This window comes from Trichechus manatus, unplaced genomic scaffold (assembly GCF_000243295.1).
Source record: "Trichechus manatus latirostris isolate Lorelei unplaced genomic scaffold, TriManLat1.0 scaffold00150, whole genome shotgun sequence".
Classification (NCBI taxonomy): domain Eukaryota; kingdom Metazoa; phylum Chordata; class Mammalia; order Sirenia; family Trichechidae; genus Trichechus; species Trichechus manatus.
This window is the reverse complement of record NW_004444086.1, coordinates 3979241-3994618: the sequence shown is the minus strand read 5'-3', so window position 1 is coordinate 3994618 and position 15378 is coordinate 3979241. Positions and strand designations below refer to the sequence as shown.

The window sequence follows — 15378 nt, the reverse complement described above, 5'->3', positions numbered from 1 at the left end:
GGGACATCTAGCTCAATTTGCATAACATAGTTTATAAAGAAAATGTTCTACATCCAATTGTGGTAAGTAGCATCTGGGGTCTTAAAAGCCTGTGAGTGGTCATCTAAGATACATCTACTGGTCCCATCCTGGCTGGAGCAAAGGAGAATGAAGAAAACCAAAGACACAAGCCTCCACCAGACTGAGTCCAACACAACTAGACGGTGCCCCACTACCACCACTGACTGCTCTGACAGGGATCACAGTAGAGGGTCCCGGACAGGACAGGAGAAAAATACAGAACAAAATTCAAATTAAAAAAAAAAAAAAAAGACCAGACATACCGGTCTGATGGAGACTGGAGAAACCTCAAGAGCATGGCCCCGGACACCCTTTTAACTCGATACTGAAGTCACTCCCAAAGCTCACCCTCCAGAAAGACTAGACAGGTCTATAAAACAACAACACACGTAGTTTAACCACGTATATGAAACTAAATGGGCACACCAGCCCAAAAGCGAAGACGAGAAGGCAGGATTGGACAGGAAAACTGGATGAATGGAAATGGGGAAACCTGGGTGGAGAAGGGGAGAGTATTGACACATCACAGGGTTGGCAACCAATGTCACAAAACAACTTGTGCATTAATTGTTTAATAAGAAATTAATTTGCTGTGTAAACTTTCACCTAAAGCACAATAAAAAAAAGAGAAAATGACTCACAAACTGCAGGGAAAGGGCCATCTTTAGTCTAGAAGGAAACAGGATACAAACACAAGGGCAAGGTCCAGGAGAGGTCTTGGCACAGGGCTTCCATGTCCCTCCCGAGAGCAGAATGCTCACTTTCTCCAACCCTGAAGCTCCAGTGAGCGCTGTCTTCCATAGACTTTTATTGGCCTCACCACATGGTCTACAGAGGTTTAGTGAATATTGGGCCCCCAGGTGATCCCTTTCGGTCGGGTCAGCCTCCATTCACTGGCCTCAGGTATGGTCCAACTCCCAGGAACCAAGACCAAAGATCAAATTGTTTACTGCAAAGGGATTCCATACCTTGCACTAATCAATAAAGGGAAACATGTGCCCAGCTGCATTTCAAAATTACTATGGACCAGTGATTGCTGTATCTATTGTGTCTGTCCCACCACCGTATGTTCAGTGGGGCAGATAACTTAACAGGTGTTCAGATAAAGAGACCCTGCACCTGAGGAACTTTGTCTGCACCTGGTATTGATTTAGATGATGAGATCGGGACCTCAAGCCTGAGCCTCATGCTGTAATGGGACGAGTCTTTTGGGAAGTTCTACGCACTTGGGAGGAATATAATTTGTGATCGGAGAGCAGACTGTGGCAGTTTTAAAACATGGCCCCAGAACTCTTTGATTGTCCTCCTTTAGAATGGTGGGAGTCTGTGTTCCCTCTGGGAGCCCTAGTGGTGCAGTGATTAAGCACTCGGCTGATAACCAAAAGGTCAACAGTTTGAACCCACCAGCTGCTCCATGGGAGAAAGACATGGCAGTCTGCTTCTGTAAAGATTACAGCTTTGGAAGCTGTATGGGGGCAGTTCTACTCTGTCCTATAGGGTTGCTATGAGTTGGAATTGACTTGAGGGCAATGGATCAACAGGTCAACGAGTGTTCCCTCCTCTTGAATCTGGGATGGTAACCACTTGATGAACAGCATTTGGTGGAGGGGACTGTGTACCAGTTTCTGAGCCCAGGCCTTAAGAAACTTGTAGCTTCCATTTCCTGTCTCTTGGAACACTGTGGAAGACAGGATAATGCGCCTCGGAAGACAGGCCTGGTGATCTGCTTCCTAAAGGTTACAGCCTTGAAAACCCTATGGCATTCTACTCTGCACACGAGTCGGAATCGACTTGACGGCAGCTAATAAAAGCGATCGCTATTATCTACAAGACAGGTATTATTCACATTTCACGGTTGAAGAACATCATCTTTTTTAAAAATGACTGATTACTACTTGAGGTCATGGAACCAGTAACTGGCAGGGGGTGGTTTGAACCAGGGTCTGACTACTAAGCCAGGGCTCTTTCCGTCACATCCTCGGGATTCAGAATACCTTAACCAGGACTTCAGAGCTCAAGCCTCAGACCCCAACCATTCCCTGGTTCAAGAGACCACCTGGTGATGACTAATACTACAGACAGTAGACATGAGTGATCTGCATTTCGCCTCCTCCTCCTGCCCACGCATCATCTCGTGTCTGGACAAGTGTTGACCAAATCAGGCCATCACTGAAGATCCTTTATGGTGAAAAGAACCACCGTCAGGTACTTTTTATGTCACAATGCTTGTATTTTAGGTTTAATGTAAACATATCTAAGAATCCATCTCTGAAGAAATACAACCAGAATGTTTCTTAGAAGCGAGGATGGTGAGACTTCAGCTCACTTCCTTTGGGCACATCATCAGGAAAGGCCAATTGCTAGAAAAGGACATTGTTTGGTAAAGTAGAAGGCCAACGGAAATGAGCAAACCCTCAGTGAGATGGACTGACACAACAACTGCAACAATGAGCTGAAACATACCAACAACCATGAAGATGGCACAGAACTGGACATTTCATTGTTAAACATAAGGTCGCCATGAGTTGGAGCTGATTTGTAACATTTTGACTATGCAAAGGCATTCGAATGCGTGGATCACAATAAATTACGGATAACATTATGAATGGGAATTCCAGAACACTTAATTGTGCTCATGAGGAACCTGTACTCAGACCAAGAAACAGTTATCCGAATAGAACAAGGGGATGCTTCGTGGTTCAAATTTAAGAAAGGTGTGCGTCAGGGCTGTATCCTTTCACCATACTTATTCAAACTGTATGCTAAGCAAATAATCCAAGAAGCTGGACTATATGAAGAATGGGGCATCAGGATTGGAGGAAGACTCATTAACAACCTGCATTATGCAGATGACACAACCTTGCTTGTTGAAAGTGAAGAGGGCTTGAAGCACTTACTGATGAAGATCAAGGACTACAGCCTTCAGTATGGATTACACCTCAACATAAATCCTCACAACTGGACCAATAAGCAACATCATGATAAACGGAGAAAGGACTGAAGTTGTCAAGGATTTCATTTTACCTGGATCCACAATCAACGCCCATGGAAGCAGCAGTCAAGAAATCAAGACGTATTGCATTGGGCAAATCTGCTGCAAAAGACCTCTTTAAAGTGTTAAAACGCAAAGATGTGACTTTAAGGACTAATGTGTGTCTAACCCAAGCCATAATGTTTTCAATCGCCTAATATGCATGCAAAAGCGGGACAAGGAATAAGAAAGACCGAAGAATTCACACCTTTGAATTATGTGTTGGCGAAGAATACTGAATATACATTCCATGGACTGCCAGAGAATGAACAAGTCTGTCTTGGAAGAAGTACAGACAGAATGCTCCTTAGAAGCAAGGATGGCAAGACTTTCTCTTACGTACTTTGAACATGTTATCAGGAGGGACCAATCCCTGGAGAAGGACATCATGCTTGGTAAGGTAGAGGGTCAGTGAAAGAGGGGAAGAGCCTCAATAAAATGGACTGACACAGTCGCTGCGACAACGGGCTCAAGCATAACGACGACTGTGCGGATGGCACAGGACTGGGCAGTGTTTCATTCTGTTGTAGATAGGGTCACTATGAGTTGGAACTGACTCAGTTGCACCTAATAACAACAACCTTTTTATCTGAAGGTAAAATACTGTCTTCGTAAGGTCTTTGAAGGGTAGAGTAGCCTTCTCTAAAAAAGTAGCCTTAGTTATTTCAACAGTTAACTCAAATGCTAATATGCTGATAAACCAGTTGCCACTGAATCGATTCTGACTCATGAAGTTTGCATTAACAAAACCCACGGGAAAGTTATTGAAAATACTTTATTTAAATGTTGAGAAAAAAGCTACAAATACTTAAAAATGATTAAAAGTTCTTAAGTTAAACAAATGCTAAAACCCCCCATAATTTACACAATGATAGAAATTTAAAGGGATGTAAACACACAGGAAAACATAAAATACGTTCAGTTGGTCCTCTCACCTAACACAACTATTATAAAAACAAGATCTATAGTAAGTACCTCATTTGGATTAAAGGCACAGGACAGAATCATTCCTTTATATCCAGTCATCTCACACAAATCAGCTAGCTTCCTGCTATTTCTGCCACGGAAGAGTAATTAATTTACATTATTGGGGGGGGGTACTGTGCATTTATAATTAAAGTTTGCCAAATTTTGACACCATTCCTTTATTCAAAGATTCAAGCAATTAACATTTCAAAAGTTACTTCTCTGTAAACACAGACATCTGAAAAATTCAATAATCAACGGAGTTTAAGACTATGCAAATGAAATATAATTTATTCTGATTTTTGTCACAGATCTATGAAGTCACAACTTTTCCAAAGAAACCACTCGCTGTGTAGATGCAAGAACACATTATCACTTTTCCATCACCTGTCCATGTTGCTGTCAGCTAGATGGAGGTTCAATCATTCACTTTAAATTTGCATTCTCTGAAATCTGAAAGAAAAACAGCATTTATGTCTCAGGTAAGACCTTCCATCTTAAGCTACTGAATTTAATATGAAAAAAAAGAGTTCAAGTGATATGCCTATAGCATTATCTGGCCCTCCATCACCAGTTATAAATTCATGCCAGCACAGAGTCCAAAGCTCCTGAACACCTGTGAAAACTTAAAACTGAAGAGCCAGAAAGACTGAACAGCATTGGGAGGGAGGTGAGAGGTGAGAGACATTCTGAGATGTGTGAGCCTAACTCAGCAGCCCTGGAGTTCTGTGAGGACACATGTGAACAAGGATGCACAGCACACTGTGAAGAGTCCCTGTGGTCTCCACACAGCACAACAGATGGGGGACACCCTAGACACTGGCAAGGTCATGCATGTGCTATCTACTCTTTTCAGAGTGGCAACAATGAGATGATGTCCATTTCTTTATGTGGCTACAGTGGCTTTCCTTTCCCCAAGGGAGGAAAGCAGGCTGTTTGCTGAAATGTCAGCTTTCTTTAGCATCCCAATCATTTACTTAGTGTATTAACTCCTACTTCCGTGGGCCTCAGCGCTCCTCTTAAACTCACGTGTGGAGGTAGTTTCTTCCAAGTTCTGATGTAAGTGATAGGAAGGGAGGGACTATCTTTCTTCCCACGTCCCTGAGCACGCAGAGTGAGTACCCGCAGTCATCTGGGACTCAGCTAACAGACCACACTATGTCAGGCCGAGGGCCCAGGGAAGCCATGGTCTGTGAAGAGGCAAAATACCATACGTAACACGGCAAGAAAAGACTGATGTGTTGTCTCTCAGATTGTCATGAGGCAGCCAGGACAGTTAGAAAATGGCAGGATTTTTTTCCCCCAACTGGGTAAAACTGCCCATTCCTTAAGAATAATCTAGCCAACTGACACTTGTAAATGAGCTGATGAAAGTTTAATTAAATATAAAATGTTCTAATGTGTGAACTTATCTACATTTGAAAGTGCAAATACTGTCTTCATGAGGTCTTTGAAAGGTTGGGTGTCTTTCCTAAAAAGTAGTCACTTAGAACCAAACTATAAAAAAGGAACGAGGACTCATCCCTTTTATCCCAGAGTTCAAGGGATAATGATCTCTGGTATCAACACGACTGAAAATAATTCAAGAGTTGTCGGTGACAGCTAAGTCTACTGAAAGGTGTCCTGAGAGCTATTTTGCAAGAGTTCATTATTCAAAATGCCGTTCCAGAAATCTTACCTTCAGAAATCATCCAAGTAGTGAGATAAGCATTACAACCCCCATAAATTGGGTAAACAACAACAATGGAGTGAAAAATGACCACACGTGCCATAAAGCAATATTGAAGCTGAAAAGAACAAAAATAACCAGTTGATGACGATAACACTAATATACGCAAATATATTTTATTCTAGGAGATCTATATTTAAAGAACGTACTTTTTACTCAGTTTGGGAAAGTTCCTCCAGCCAGCAACTTTCTATGTATCATGTTGTTTAGATTTGTGATTTAGCCAACATTGGAAAACTCTGTATACACTTACGAAACTATCACAGTCTCTTCAAAAAGGATTTACAACTGGAATCACTAAAAGTTCCCTAATGGGAGCTGGCATGGCTTAATAGAAACCAAGTCTCTTAAAGTTCAGTGTCTGTAATGGAACACGAATTAAAATGGCTATCATCTACTTGTAAGGAGCCCTGGTGGCAGGGTGGAGCCCTGGTGGCACAATGGTTAAGAGCTACGGCTGCTAACCAAAAGGTTGGCAGTTTGAGTCCACCAGCTGCTCCTTGGAAACCTTATGGGACAGTTCTACTCTGACCTGTAGGGTCGCTATGAGTCGGAATCAACTTGACAGCAACAAGTTTGGTTTTGGTTGGGTGGTGGCACAATGGTTAAGTGCTCGGCTGCTAACCGAAAGGTCGGCAATTCGAACTTACCGGTTGCTCTGCAGGAGAAAGATGTGGCAGCCTAGGAAACCCTATGGGGCAGTTCTACTCTGTCCTATAGGGTCACTATGAGTCAGAATCGACTTGACAGCAACGGGCATAGTCTACTTGTCTACTTTTATGATCTCATATACCGAAGTACCATGGTAAATAAAAAAAAAAAGATGAAAGTATTTTCTCTTAGTAACAGAAATAATCATCTCTAAGTGGCTGTCATGGATTGAACTGTGCCCCCAAAAGTATCTGTCAACTTGGCTAGGTCATGATTCCCAGTATTGTATGACTGTCTACCATTTTGTCATCTGATGTGATTTCTCTATGTGTTGTAAATCCTATCACTATGATGTAATGAGATGGATTAGTGGCAGTTATATCGGAAATCTACAAGACTAGATAATGTCTTTAGCCAACCTCTTTTGAGATACAAAAGAGAAAAGCGAGCAGAGAGACAGGGGGACTGCATACTACCAACAAGCAGTGCCAGGAGCAGAGCGCGTCCTTTGGGCCTGAGGTTCCTGCGCTGAGATGCTCCCAGACCAAGGGAAGACTGATGACAAGGACCTTCCTCCAGAGCTGAGGGAGAGAGAAAGCCATCCTCCAGAGTCAGTGCCCTGAATTCGGACTTCTAGCCTACTGGACTGTGAGAGAAGAAATTTCTCTTTGCTAAAGCCATCCACTTGCGGTATTTCTGTTATAGCAACACTAGATAACTAAGACAGTGGCTTTAAATTTTCTATTGAGAAAAACCTTATTCCTGTCCCCCAAAAAAGACTAAAATACTTTCTAAATGCAGATGCTTTTTAATGGCTGAATTTGTTAAGAGTCAAAATCAAGGGAAAATTATGAATAGTTTCAAATCAGTTTTTGGGTAGTTATTGATTTTAATATGTAATCTATTGATAAGTATAAATTTTAAATAGCTATAATCCTACTGTTCTGAAAAATAAAATGACATTTCTGGGTATGATCTTAGCCTCATGAGAAAAAGAAAAATAACATACTTGTTTACCTATATCACTGAAGGGTTAATAATAACCACAAATCAGAATGTAACTTATGTCAAATATCCTTAAACTTCAACTAGAGAAAATAAATCAGAAAACATACATTTAAACGAAATAATGTGCAAAGGTGTGTGGTTGTTCCAAAATCAAAATTCAATTTAACACAGAGAAAGAAAAACACTGAAGAACTACATACAATGTGTGGCTCGTTTTCTCTCTGGTTGGCAGGATCATGAAATTTACTTCCTTTGTGTCTTTCTGAAAAGATTTTTCTTCCTGAACAAGTATTACTTCTATAAACAGAAAATAAAGCTTGTTTTTTCCACTGAGTACCTACTACCTTGTGAAGAATGATATTCACTGTGGCACTGTTTGCAAAAGAATAAAAACAATGTAAGTCCAACAACAAGGAGCTGGTTAAAAATTGCTATGTCCATGCAGAGAAAAGTACGTAACTATTAAAAAAGAATGAGGCACATCTGCATGTTCCAGTGTGGAAGAACTCCTAACTATCTGGTTCCAGTTAAAAAAAAGATGAACCACCACTTTGGTGAAGTTCGGCATTATGTACTGAAGTTGGATGCATACATACCCTCTGAGCCAACAATGTCCCACATATATATGTGAGCTGTATGTGTATCTATATCTCCATGCAACAGAAATGTGTGTACATGTCCTATAAGAGACATGTAGGAGAACTTCTTAATAGCATCATTTAAATAAATTGGAAACTACCCAAATTGAATCAACAGAACAGATACATTAATTGGGATACATGTATACAATGGAATGCCAAACAGAAATGAAAATGAACAATTGCTATACATAACAATGTGGGTGAGTCATACAGACTTAATATTGCATGCAGGCAGTCAAATATAAAAGAATACATACTATATGAATGCATTTGTGTAGAGTTAAAAAAAACAGCAAAATAAAAGTAGATGCCTACTTAGATGGTAACATTATAAGAAAAATAGAAAGTACCATGAAGGTGGGGACAGTGTTTACCTTTGGACAGAAGGAAGGTATAGTGATTGGGAGGGGGCATGGAGGGGGCTTCTGGGATCCTGGCACGGTTCTTTCTTGCCTGGGTGGGGTTTACACCAATGTTCATTGTGTGATAATTCACTTAGATGTAGGTTTTAATTTTGTCCACTAATTACGAAAAAGATTTAAAAAACAAAATGCAAAATACATATAGAATGTCACCATTTGTGTCGTACACAACTAAATACATAAAAAAATAGAGAGCGGTACTACTGAAAAGGGAACTAGGGCAATTGGAATGACAGGGAGACTACTTTTCTGTTACATCTTTTTATTCTTTTGAATTTTGTGCCATGTACATCATTGTTGTTGTTGCTAGGTGCTGTCAAGTCGATTCCGACTCATAGCGACCCTATTTACAACAGAATGAAACACTGCCCGGTCCTGTATCATGTTTACAACTGTTGCTATGTACATCATTACCTGATCAAAAAATCAAAAAATATATAAACATATGTTTTAATTCCTCTTAGTCGTTTCAAAATCAACTCACCAAATTCCCGCTGCGATAAAAGTTGCAGTTGTAATGGGGATCAACGAGGGGTGCTTGGCATCATAATCCTCAACTCCGCAATACCACTCCAGGTAGATTATACAGTAAAATGCAACCGATAAGCTGACAAGCAACAAGGCACCACCAAAGAGAAACCAACTGTGGAGATAAAAGTAGTACCATGGTTGGCAGCATTTTGCAAATCAGCAGGTATCTTAAACATTATCATAGATAACCTTAAAAATCAAGTCAAACAAGCAAAAAAAAAAAGGGTCAAGAAGCAAGAAGGGAGAGGGTTGACATGTCATGGGGTTGTTAACCAATATCATAAAACAATATGTGTACTACTGTTTCATGAGAATCTATTTGTTCTGTAAGCCTTCACCTGAAGTACAATTAAAAAAAATAATAACAATTAAAAAAAAAAAAGATTACAGCCTAAAAAAAAAGAAAAAAAAAAATCAAGTCAATTTCTAAGAGGAATGTCAGCAGGGGCAGGAGGAAGGGACCACACACCACAGTCCAGCTTTCAGGAAGACTGGATTTAGTGAGCGGTGGATCAAGACAAGATGACATGAGACACAAGAAAGGATTAAGAAGTGAGACTTTAAACGCAGGCATTCATGTGTGCTTTCATAAACCAACCAACCAAGGATTAACTCTGGGTACAGCAATGCATTTTCTTTAACAATACAGGAAAGACAGCAGCCTTCTGGTTGTTTAAGAAATTGTGTGGAAGTCATGAAAAAGATTCTCAACAGGTACCATTAACTCCTCCAAGTTGAGGGTTGCTTGGGATACTAAAAATCAATTTGGAAGATAGTTGTCTTAGGCTGGGTTCTCTACAGAAGCAAAACCAGTAAAACGTATAAATACAGATAGAAAGAAATTTATATCAAAGAAACAGCTCACACGATTGTAGAGGCTGGAACATCCGAAGTCCATGGATTAGGATAGAGGCTACTCCCGATTCATGTAGCCACAGGGGCTGGCGAACCCAAGATCAGCAGGTTGGAAAGCAGGGCTCCGCTCACAGGCTGTGAAGATCCACAGCAGATAAGCTGCTAGCTCAAGTAGCAAGAACCGGAAGTCAGACGAAAAGGAGGCAGCCACACTACCCAGAGTGCGCAAAAAGCCAGAACATCTACTTATATTCAGATGCAGGCCACACCCCCAAGGAAACTCCCTTTCAACTGATTGGCTACTCATAGCATACTCAATCACGGGAGTGATCACATATAAACACTGAGAATCATGGCCCAGCCAAGTTGACACACAATCTTAACCATCACAGTAGTTAATTCCAATTCTTCCTCATCAAAGATTTTGAGCTGACACCCTCCCATTTTTCAGAACAACTCCAATCCTCCCTCAGAGCAATGCCTTTCCCTCTCTTTCAATTCCACTAAGACCTGATTTGGAAACCCTGGTGGTATAGTGGTTAAAAGCTACGGCTGTTAACCAAAAGGTCAATAGTTCAAATCCACCAGGCACTCCTTGGAAACCCTATGGGACAGTTCTACTCTGTCCTATAGGGTCACTGTAAGTTGGAATCAACCCGATGGCAGCGGGTTTGGTTTGGTTTTTCGACAGACCTGATTTAGTCTGTGTGAGGCAGCCTCCTCAGCCCTTCCTCCCAGTCCCTACTGGTTAGGAGGGGCCAGGCTTGGGGATTGAAGTCCCTTTCCTGTTCTCCCAACTCAACCCAATAACCTCATTATCTTCTGCTCCTCCATGGGGAGAAGTAAGACTAGCATTCCATGTAGGGGAGAAGGGGAAAGCAGAGGGCCAGAAGAGTTAAACTGCACAGGCAGTGGCAGTGAGATGACTTTTTAAAAAATGGCAATGTTTCCAATTCCCTGAAAAACTTTTACTCTGATGCAATTCTGGGATTCAGAATTATTAGAGGTGGTACAGGGCAGTGGCTAAGGGCATGGATTCGGAAATCTCTGTCTGGGTTTGAATCTCAGCTCCATCACGAGTAGCTTTGTGACTCTAGGCAAATTATTTAACCTTGTTGTGCTTCGGAAATATTACCTAACTCATAGAACAGCCGTGAGAATTAAAGTACCTGGGGAAGTGCTTCTCACACAGCTAAGTCCTCAATACCTGTCACTATTATTCCACTGGTGCCATCTATGAGAAAAACACTTCCATGTTCCTCTATGGAAAGAGTCTTCCAAGACCTCTCTTCTGCTACAGCATGGACTCTCAGAGGAGGTAATATTACTCCCAACGTGAAAAGAAAATTTTCTTTTTTACCTGTAAAGCACAGGTATACATACAGTACATAAGTGGATATACATAGTTTATCCGTGGTACTGAAATTTTGTTGGGCGGGGGAGGAGTGATTGGGAATAAAAAAGGCTCTTTAGAGAAGTGGCAGTAAAGAAAGGTTGAGGAATGCTGTGCTGGAGCTGTGGTGATCTCCTGGCTTCATCAGAATCCTTCCTTTTATTCACTTCAGTTATCTTCACATGCATTCCTGGGTTGGCTACTCTGACCAGATATGGTAAAGGATATTAAAAAAATTGGAAAAATCACCTGAACAAAATATAATACTGCAGGTCAGTGGTCCTCAAACTTGGCTATGTATCAGTTACCTCTGCAACATTTTTAAAAAGAAGCTACCTTGCTTCATGAACAAATAATGCGAGAAGATAGACTATATGAAGAATAATGCAGCATCAGGATTGAAGGATGACTCACTAACAACCTGCGATACGCAGATGACAACCCTGTTTGCCAAAAATGAAGATGAGCTGAAGCACTTACTGATGGAGGTCAAAGACTACAGTCTTCAGTATGGATTATGCCTGAACATAAAGAAAACAAATATCCTCACAACTGCACCAACAAACAACATCATGATAAATGGATAAAAAGTTGAAATTCTCACCAATTTCATTCTACTTGGATCAACAGTCAACATCCATGGAAGCAGGAGTCAAGAAATCAAATGACAGATTGCACTGGGCAAATCTGCTGCAAAAGACCTTTTTAAAGTTTTCAAAAGCAAAGATGTTACTTTGATGACTAAAGTGTGTCTGACCCAAGCCATGGTGTTTTCAATCGCCTCATATGCATGCGAAAGTTGGACAATGAATAAGGAAGACCGAAGAACCGAGGCATTTGAATTATGGTGCTGGCAAAGAACACTGAATATACTACAGAATGGCAAAAGAACAAATCAGTCTTAGAAGAAATACAGCCAGAATGCTCCTTAGAAGCAAGGATAGTGAGACTTTGCCTTACTTACTTTGGACACATCATCAGGAAAGACCAATCACTAGAAAAAGATATCATGTTTGGTAAAGCAGAGGGTGAACAAAAATGAGGAGACCCTCAATGACACTGATTGTACAATAGCCACAACAATAGACTCAAACATACCAACGATCATGAAGATGGCACAGGACCAGACAACATTTCACTATGTTATACATAAGAGAAAAAGCAGAAGACCCTCAACGGATGGACTGACACAGTGGCTGCAACAATGGGCTCACGCATAACAAGGATTGTGATGATGGTGCAGGACCAGGCATTCTGTTGTATGTAGGGTTGCTATGAGTCGGAAGCGACTTGAAGGCACCTAACAACAACAACATACATAAGGTCACCTTGTTAGCTGTAATGACTCTCTGAAAACAAACTGAGACCCCATTCTCACCTACCACGTTCTCATTCCCTTCTCCCACTACATCTGCACTTCTTCATAAAGACCTGCAGTCAGAGTCTTCATGCCTCCATTTTTTCCAACTGGACAGGACCTTCCAAATTTCATTACCTTCCCCATCCTACAACACATCTGTGCTGAAAAGGCATGTGGAAAATGATACTTCCTAACCTCATCCACTCTGCTTAAGTGTCCAGGGCATGTACTTTCTCACTAATCCTTATATCAACAGCACCTCCAACAGAGAGGGAGTGCTTACTAAGAGTTTGAAGAATTCTACTGACAAAATATAACATGAAAAACAAGACAAGGGTGTTTAACTTATGAAGCAATAAAGCTCTCTTACCTACTAGTGTGAATGTTTTCTTTAATGGTTTTAAAGAAATCAACATAATATGTCACAGCAATGGATGTCAAAATCCAGAATCCAGAATGGATATTAAGTCTTGGAAGAGGTTTCTCCTTTTTCTCAACAGCTGTAGAGGTTTCTGGAAATAAGGGAAATTTCAATTATCAGTAAATTCATGAGGAAAAAGCACACCTATTTTTAAGAAAATAAAATGGTGATTTTCTAGAGCTTTCTAAAAACTGGATTCTCTCCCATCGTATCACTTATTTCTTATGAAAAACCATCAAGATAGGTTTATATTTGCAGAAACAATAAATAGGAGCCTGCTATAATGTGAAGGTCCCTGGGTATAGGGTCGCTGTGAGTCACAATCAACTCTATGGCAATGGGTTTGGTTTTTTGTTTGGGGGGGGGGATGGCACAAATGGTTTGCACTTGACCACTAACCAAAAAGTTGGCAGTTCAAACCCACCCAGTGGCAATAAAATATGCTCAATAATCAACTTATTTCCTCTAAAAACACTTTTAAATCAAATTCACATATTCAGTTATTCTGAAGGAAGGATGCCCCTGGTAATGTAGGAATTTTAATATTATGTATCACATTTCATCTAAGAAGGTAATTGTTCTGTGCTGTTGAGTTGATTCCAACTCATAGTGACCCTAGACGACAGAGCCGAACTGCCCCACAGGGTTTCTTAGGCTGTAATCTTTACGATAGCAGACTGCCAGGTCTTATCTCCCTCCGATGGAGCGGCTGGTGGGTTTGAACAACCAAGCTTTCAGTTAGTGGTCAAGCACTTAACCACTGTGACACCAGGTCTCCTTAAGAAATCTTCCTGATTAAGAAAAATGCAAAAGACAAACAGAGCACACAATGAACTTGCAGTCTAATAAGAGCGCTTCTTATAAACTAAATGTCTTATTTATTTTAAATAAACACACAAATGGAAAGGGCACACTGGACAGCTAATCAGGCACTAGAGTTCTAGTCCTAGCACAGCCCTGTCTAGATAGGCAATGGACAAGTCTTTTCTTCCATTTGGAACCAGATCTGAAAGAACGGGTCAGATGTGTTACTTCTAACAAGTTCCCCAGGTGATTCTGACATCTCCTCTCTCTCAGTTCATGTGAGAACCAGTGGCCTAGGTCTGAGGTTCTCTGCCCTTAGCTGCACATCACAATCTCTGGGGAATTTGTCAGTAATTCAGAGGACACACTCAAAATTGACAAACTACCATGCGTAGACACGTTGTTGATTTTGAAAAAGTAATCAATTCACATGGTTTACTACATACAGAACAAAAGTATCTAAAATGAAGTCTCTACTTCTCATCTTTAACCGCAACTCCCCTGTCCAAAAGCAACCACCAATCCAATTTTTGCTCAATTTTTCCGGAGGTATTCTACGCATCTACAGGTTAACACACAACACAGGTTATCTGGTTTGTACCCAAATGGTAGTATAACAGACATTATTCTGCACCTTCTATTGAAAATCTTCCACACTGGTACACAAAGTCGGCCTGGTGTCCCACGTATGGAAATATCCAAATTTATTTAACCAACTCTCTGCTAACAAGCAATTAGATATTTCCAGTCGTTTGCCACTACAAAAAAATGCCGAGGTGAAACAGTTTGCACATACGACATCGTGTACTTGTACAAGAATGTCCCTCCGGTAAGTTCTTAGTAGAACTGGTGGGTATGTTTCATTTTAACGAATACTACCAAACACCGGGCATAAATATTTTAAACCAGTTCTCCAGCGAATTCTGCAGGCAGCTGAGATGCAGATTCGTGGGGCTACGTGATCTCTAAGGACCTTTTACGACACCAGATACTCGAGTTTTTCAAAAACTACTTGGTAAGCACCACAGCCTCGGAAATCGAAACCCGGAGACTCCGCACCGGGCCGGACAACGGGAGGCCTACATGGCCGGCAGTTTCCAAGCGCCTCGACTCCGGAAACCTCGGAGCACACCCCGGGGAGAGCGCCTCACCCGCGCCGGGGCCGCTCTCGCTGTTCAGCTGGGCCTCAGCGTCCTGCGGAAACAGGTATCGCCGCCGGAGCTGCTCCCGGGCCCGCAGAGCGTCCATCTTGGCACCGCCCCGAAACGAGACGGAAGTGACGTCAATACTAGCGCTTCCAGCGTCAGCTCCCGGCTTCTCCCCACACCAGAGGGTCGGGGTAGAGACTACAGTTTCTTCGCGCTTTTAGTTAAGTGAGACCCTAGGATGGAGTTAGCGTTGCGGCTTCCGCGCTGGAATCTGCAAACATGATTGGCATTTCCAATACTGATCCTCTGCTGGCCGCAGAGCTCCCAGCTTTACTCCGAGCCACGTAAGCCCAAAAGG

At 41.5% G+C, this 15378-nt stretch overlaps 1 protein-coding gene across 3 annotated transcripts; it reads right to left on the bottom strand.

Moving 5' to 3' along the window:
* Positions 1–3631: 3631 nt before the first annotated feature.
* Positions 3632–15151, bottom strand: TMEM128 (transmembrane protein 128). 3 transcript variants are annotated; one of them, XM_004385911.3, is made up of 5 exons: positions 15024–15151; positions 13018–13159; positions 8993–9151; positions 5736–5844; positions 3637–4510 (listed from the first exon to the last, which is right to left on the bottom strand). In XM_004385911.3, the coding sequence occupies exons 1-4, from the start codon at positions 15118–15120 to the stop codon at positions 5745–5747; spliced, it is 498 nt and encodes a 165-aa protein (XP_004385968.1). In that variant the 5' UTR covers positions 15121–15151; the 3' UTR covers positions 3637–4510; positions 5736–5744. The 3 variants fall into 3 exon arrangements, with proteins under 3 accessions (XP_023595991.1, XP_004385968.1, XP_023595992.1); XM_023740223.1 differs by lacking the exon at positions 5736–5844 and having other exon boundaries at positions 3632–4510; positions 15024–15137; XM_023740224.1 differs by lacking the exons at positions 3637–4510; positions 5736–5844 and adding an exon at positions 7207–7742 and having other exon boundaries at positions 15024–15137.
* Positions 15152–15378: the final 227 nt, after the last annotated feature.

Coding starts and splice junctions, on each gene's coding strand:
- TMEM128 (XM_004385911.3), bottom strand. CDS start 15,120: ATGGACGCTCTGCGGGCCCGGGAGCAGCTCCGGCGGCGATACCTGTTT. Junction 13,160..15,023: donor CGAGAGCGGCCCCGGCGCGG/GTGAGGCGCTCT, acceptor CCTTATTTCCAG/AAACCTCTACAGCTGTTGAG. Junction 5,845..8,992: donor TTTATCGCAGCGGGAATTTG/GTGAGTTGATTT, acceptor TGTTCTTTTCAG/CTTCAATATTGCTTTATGGC.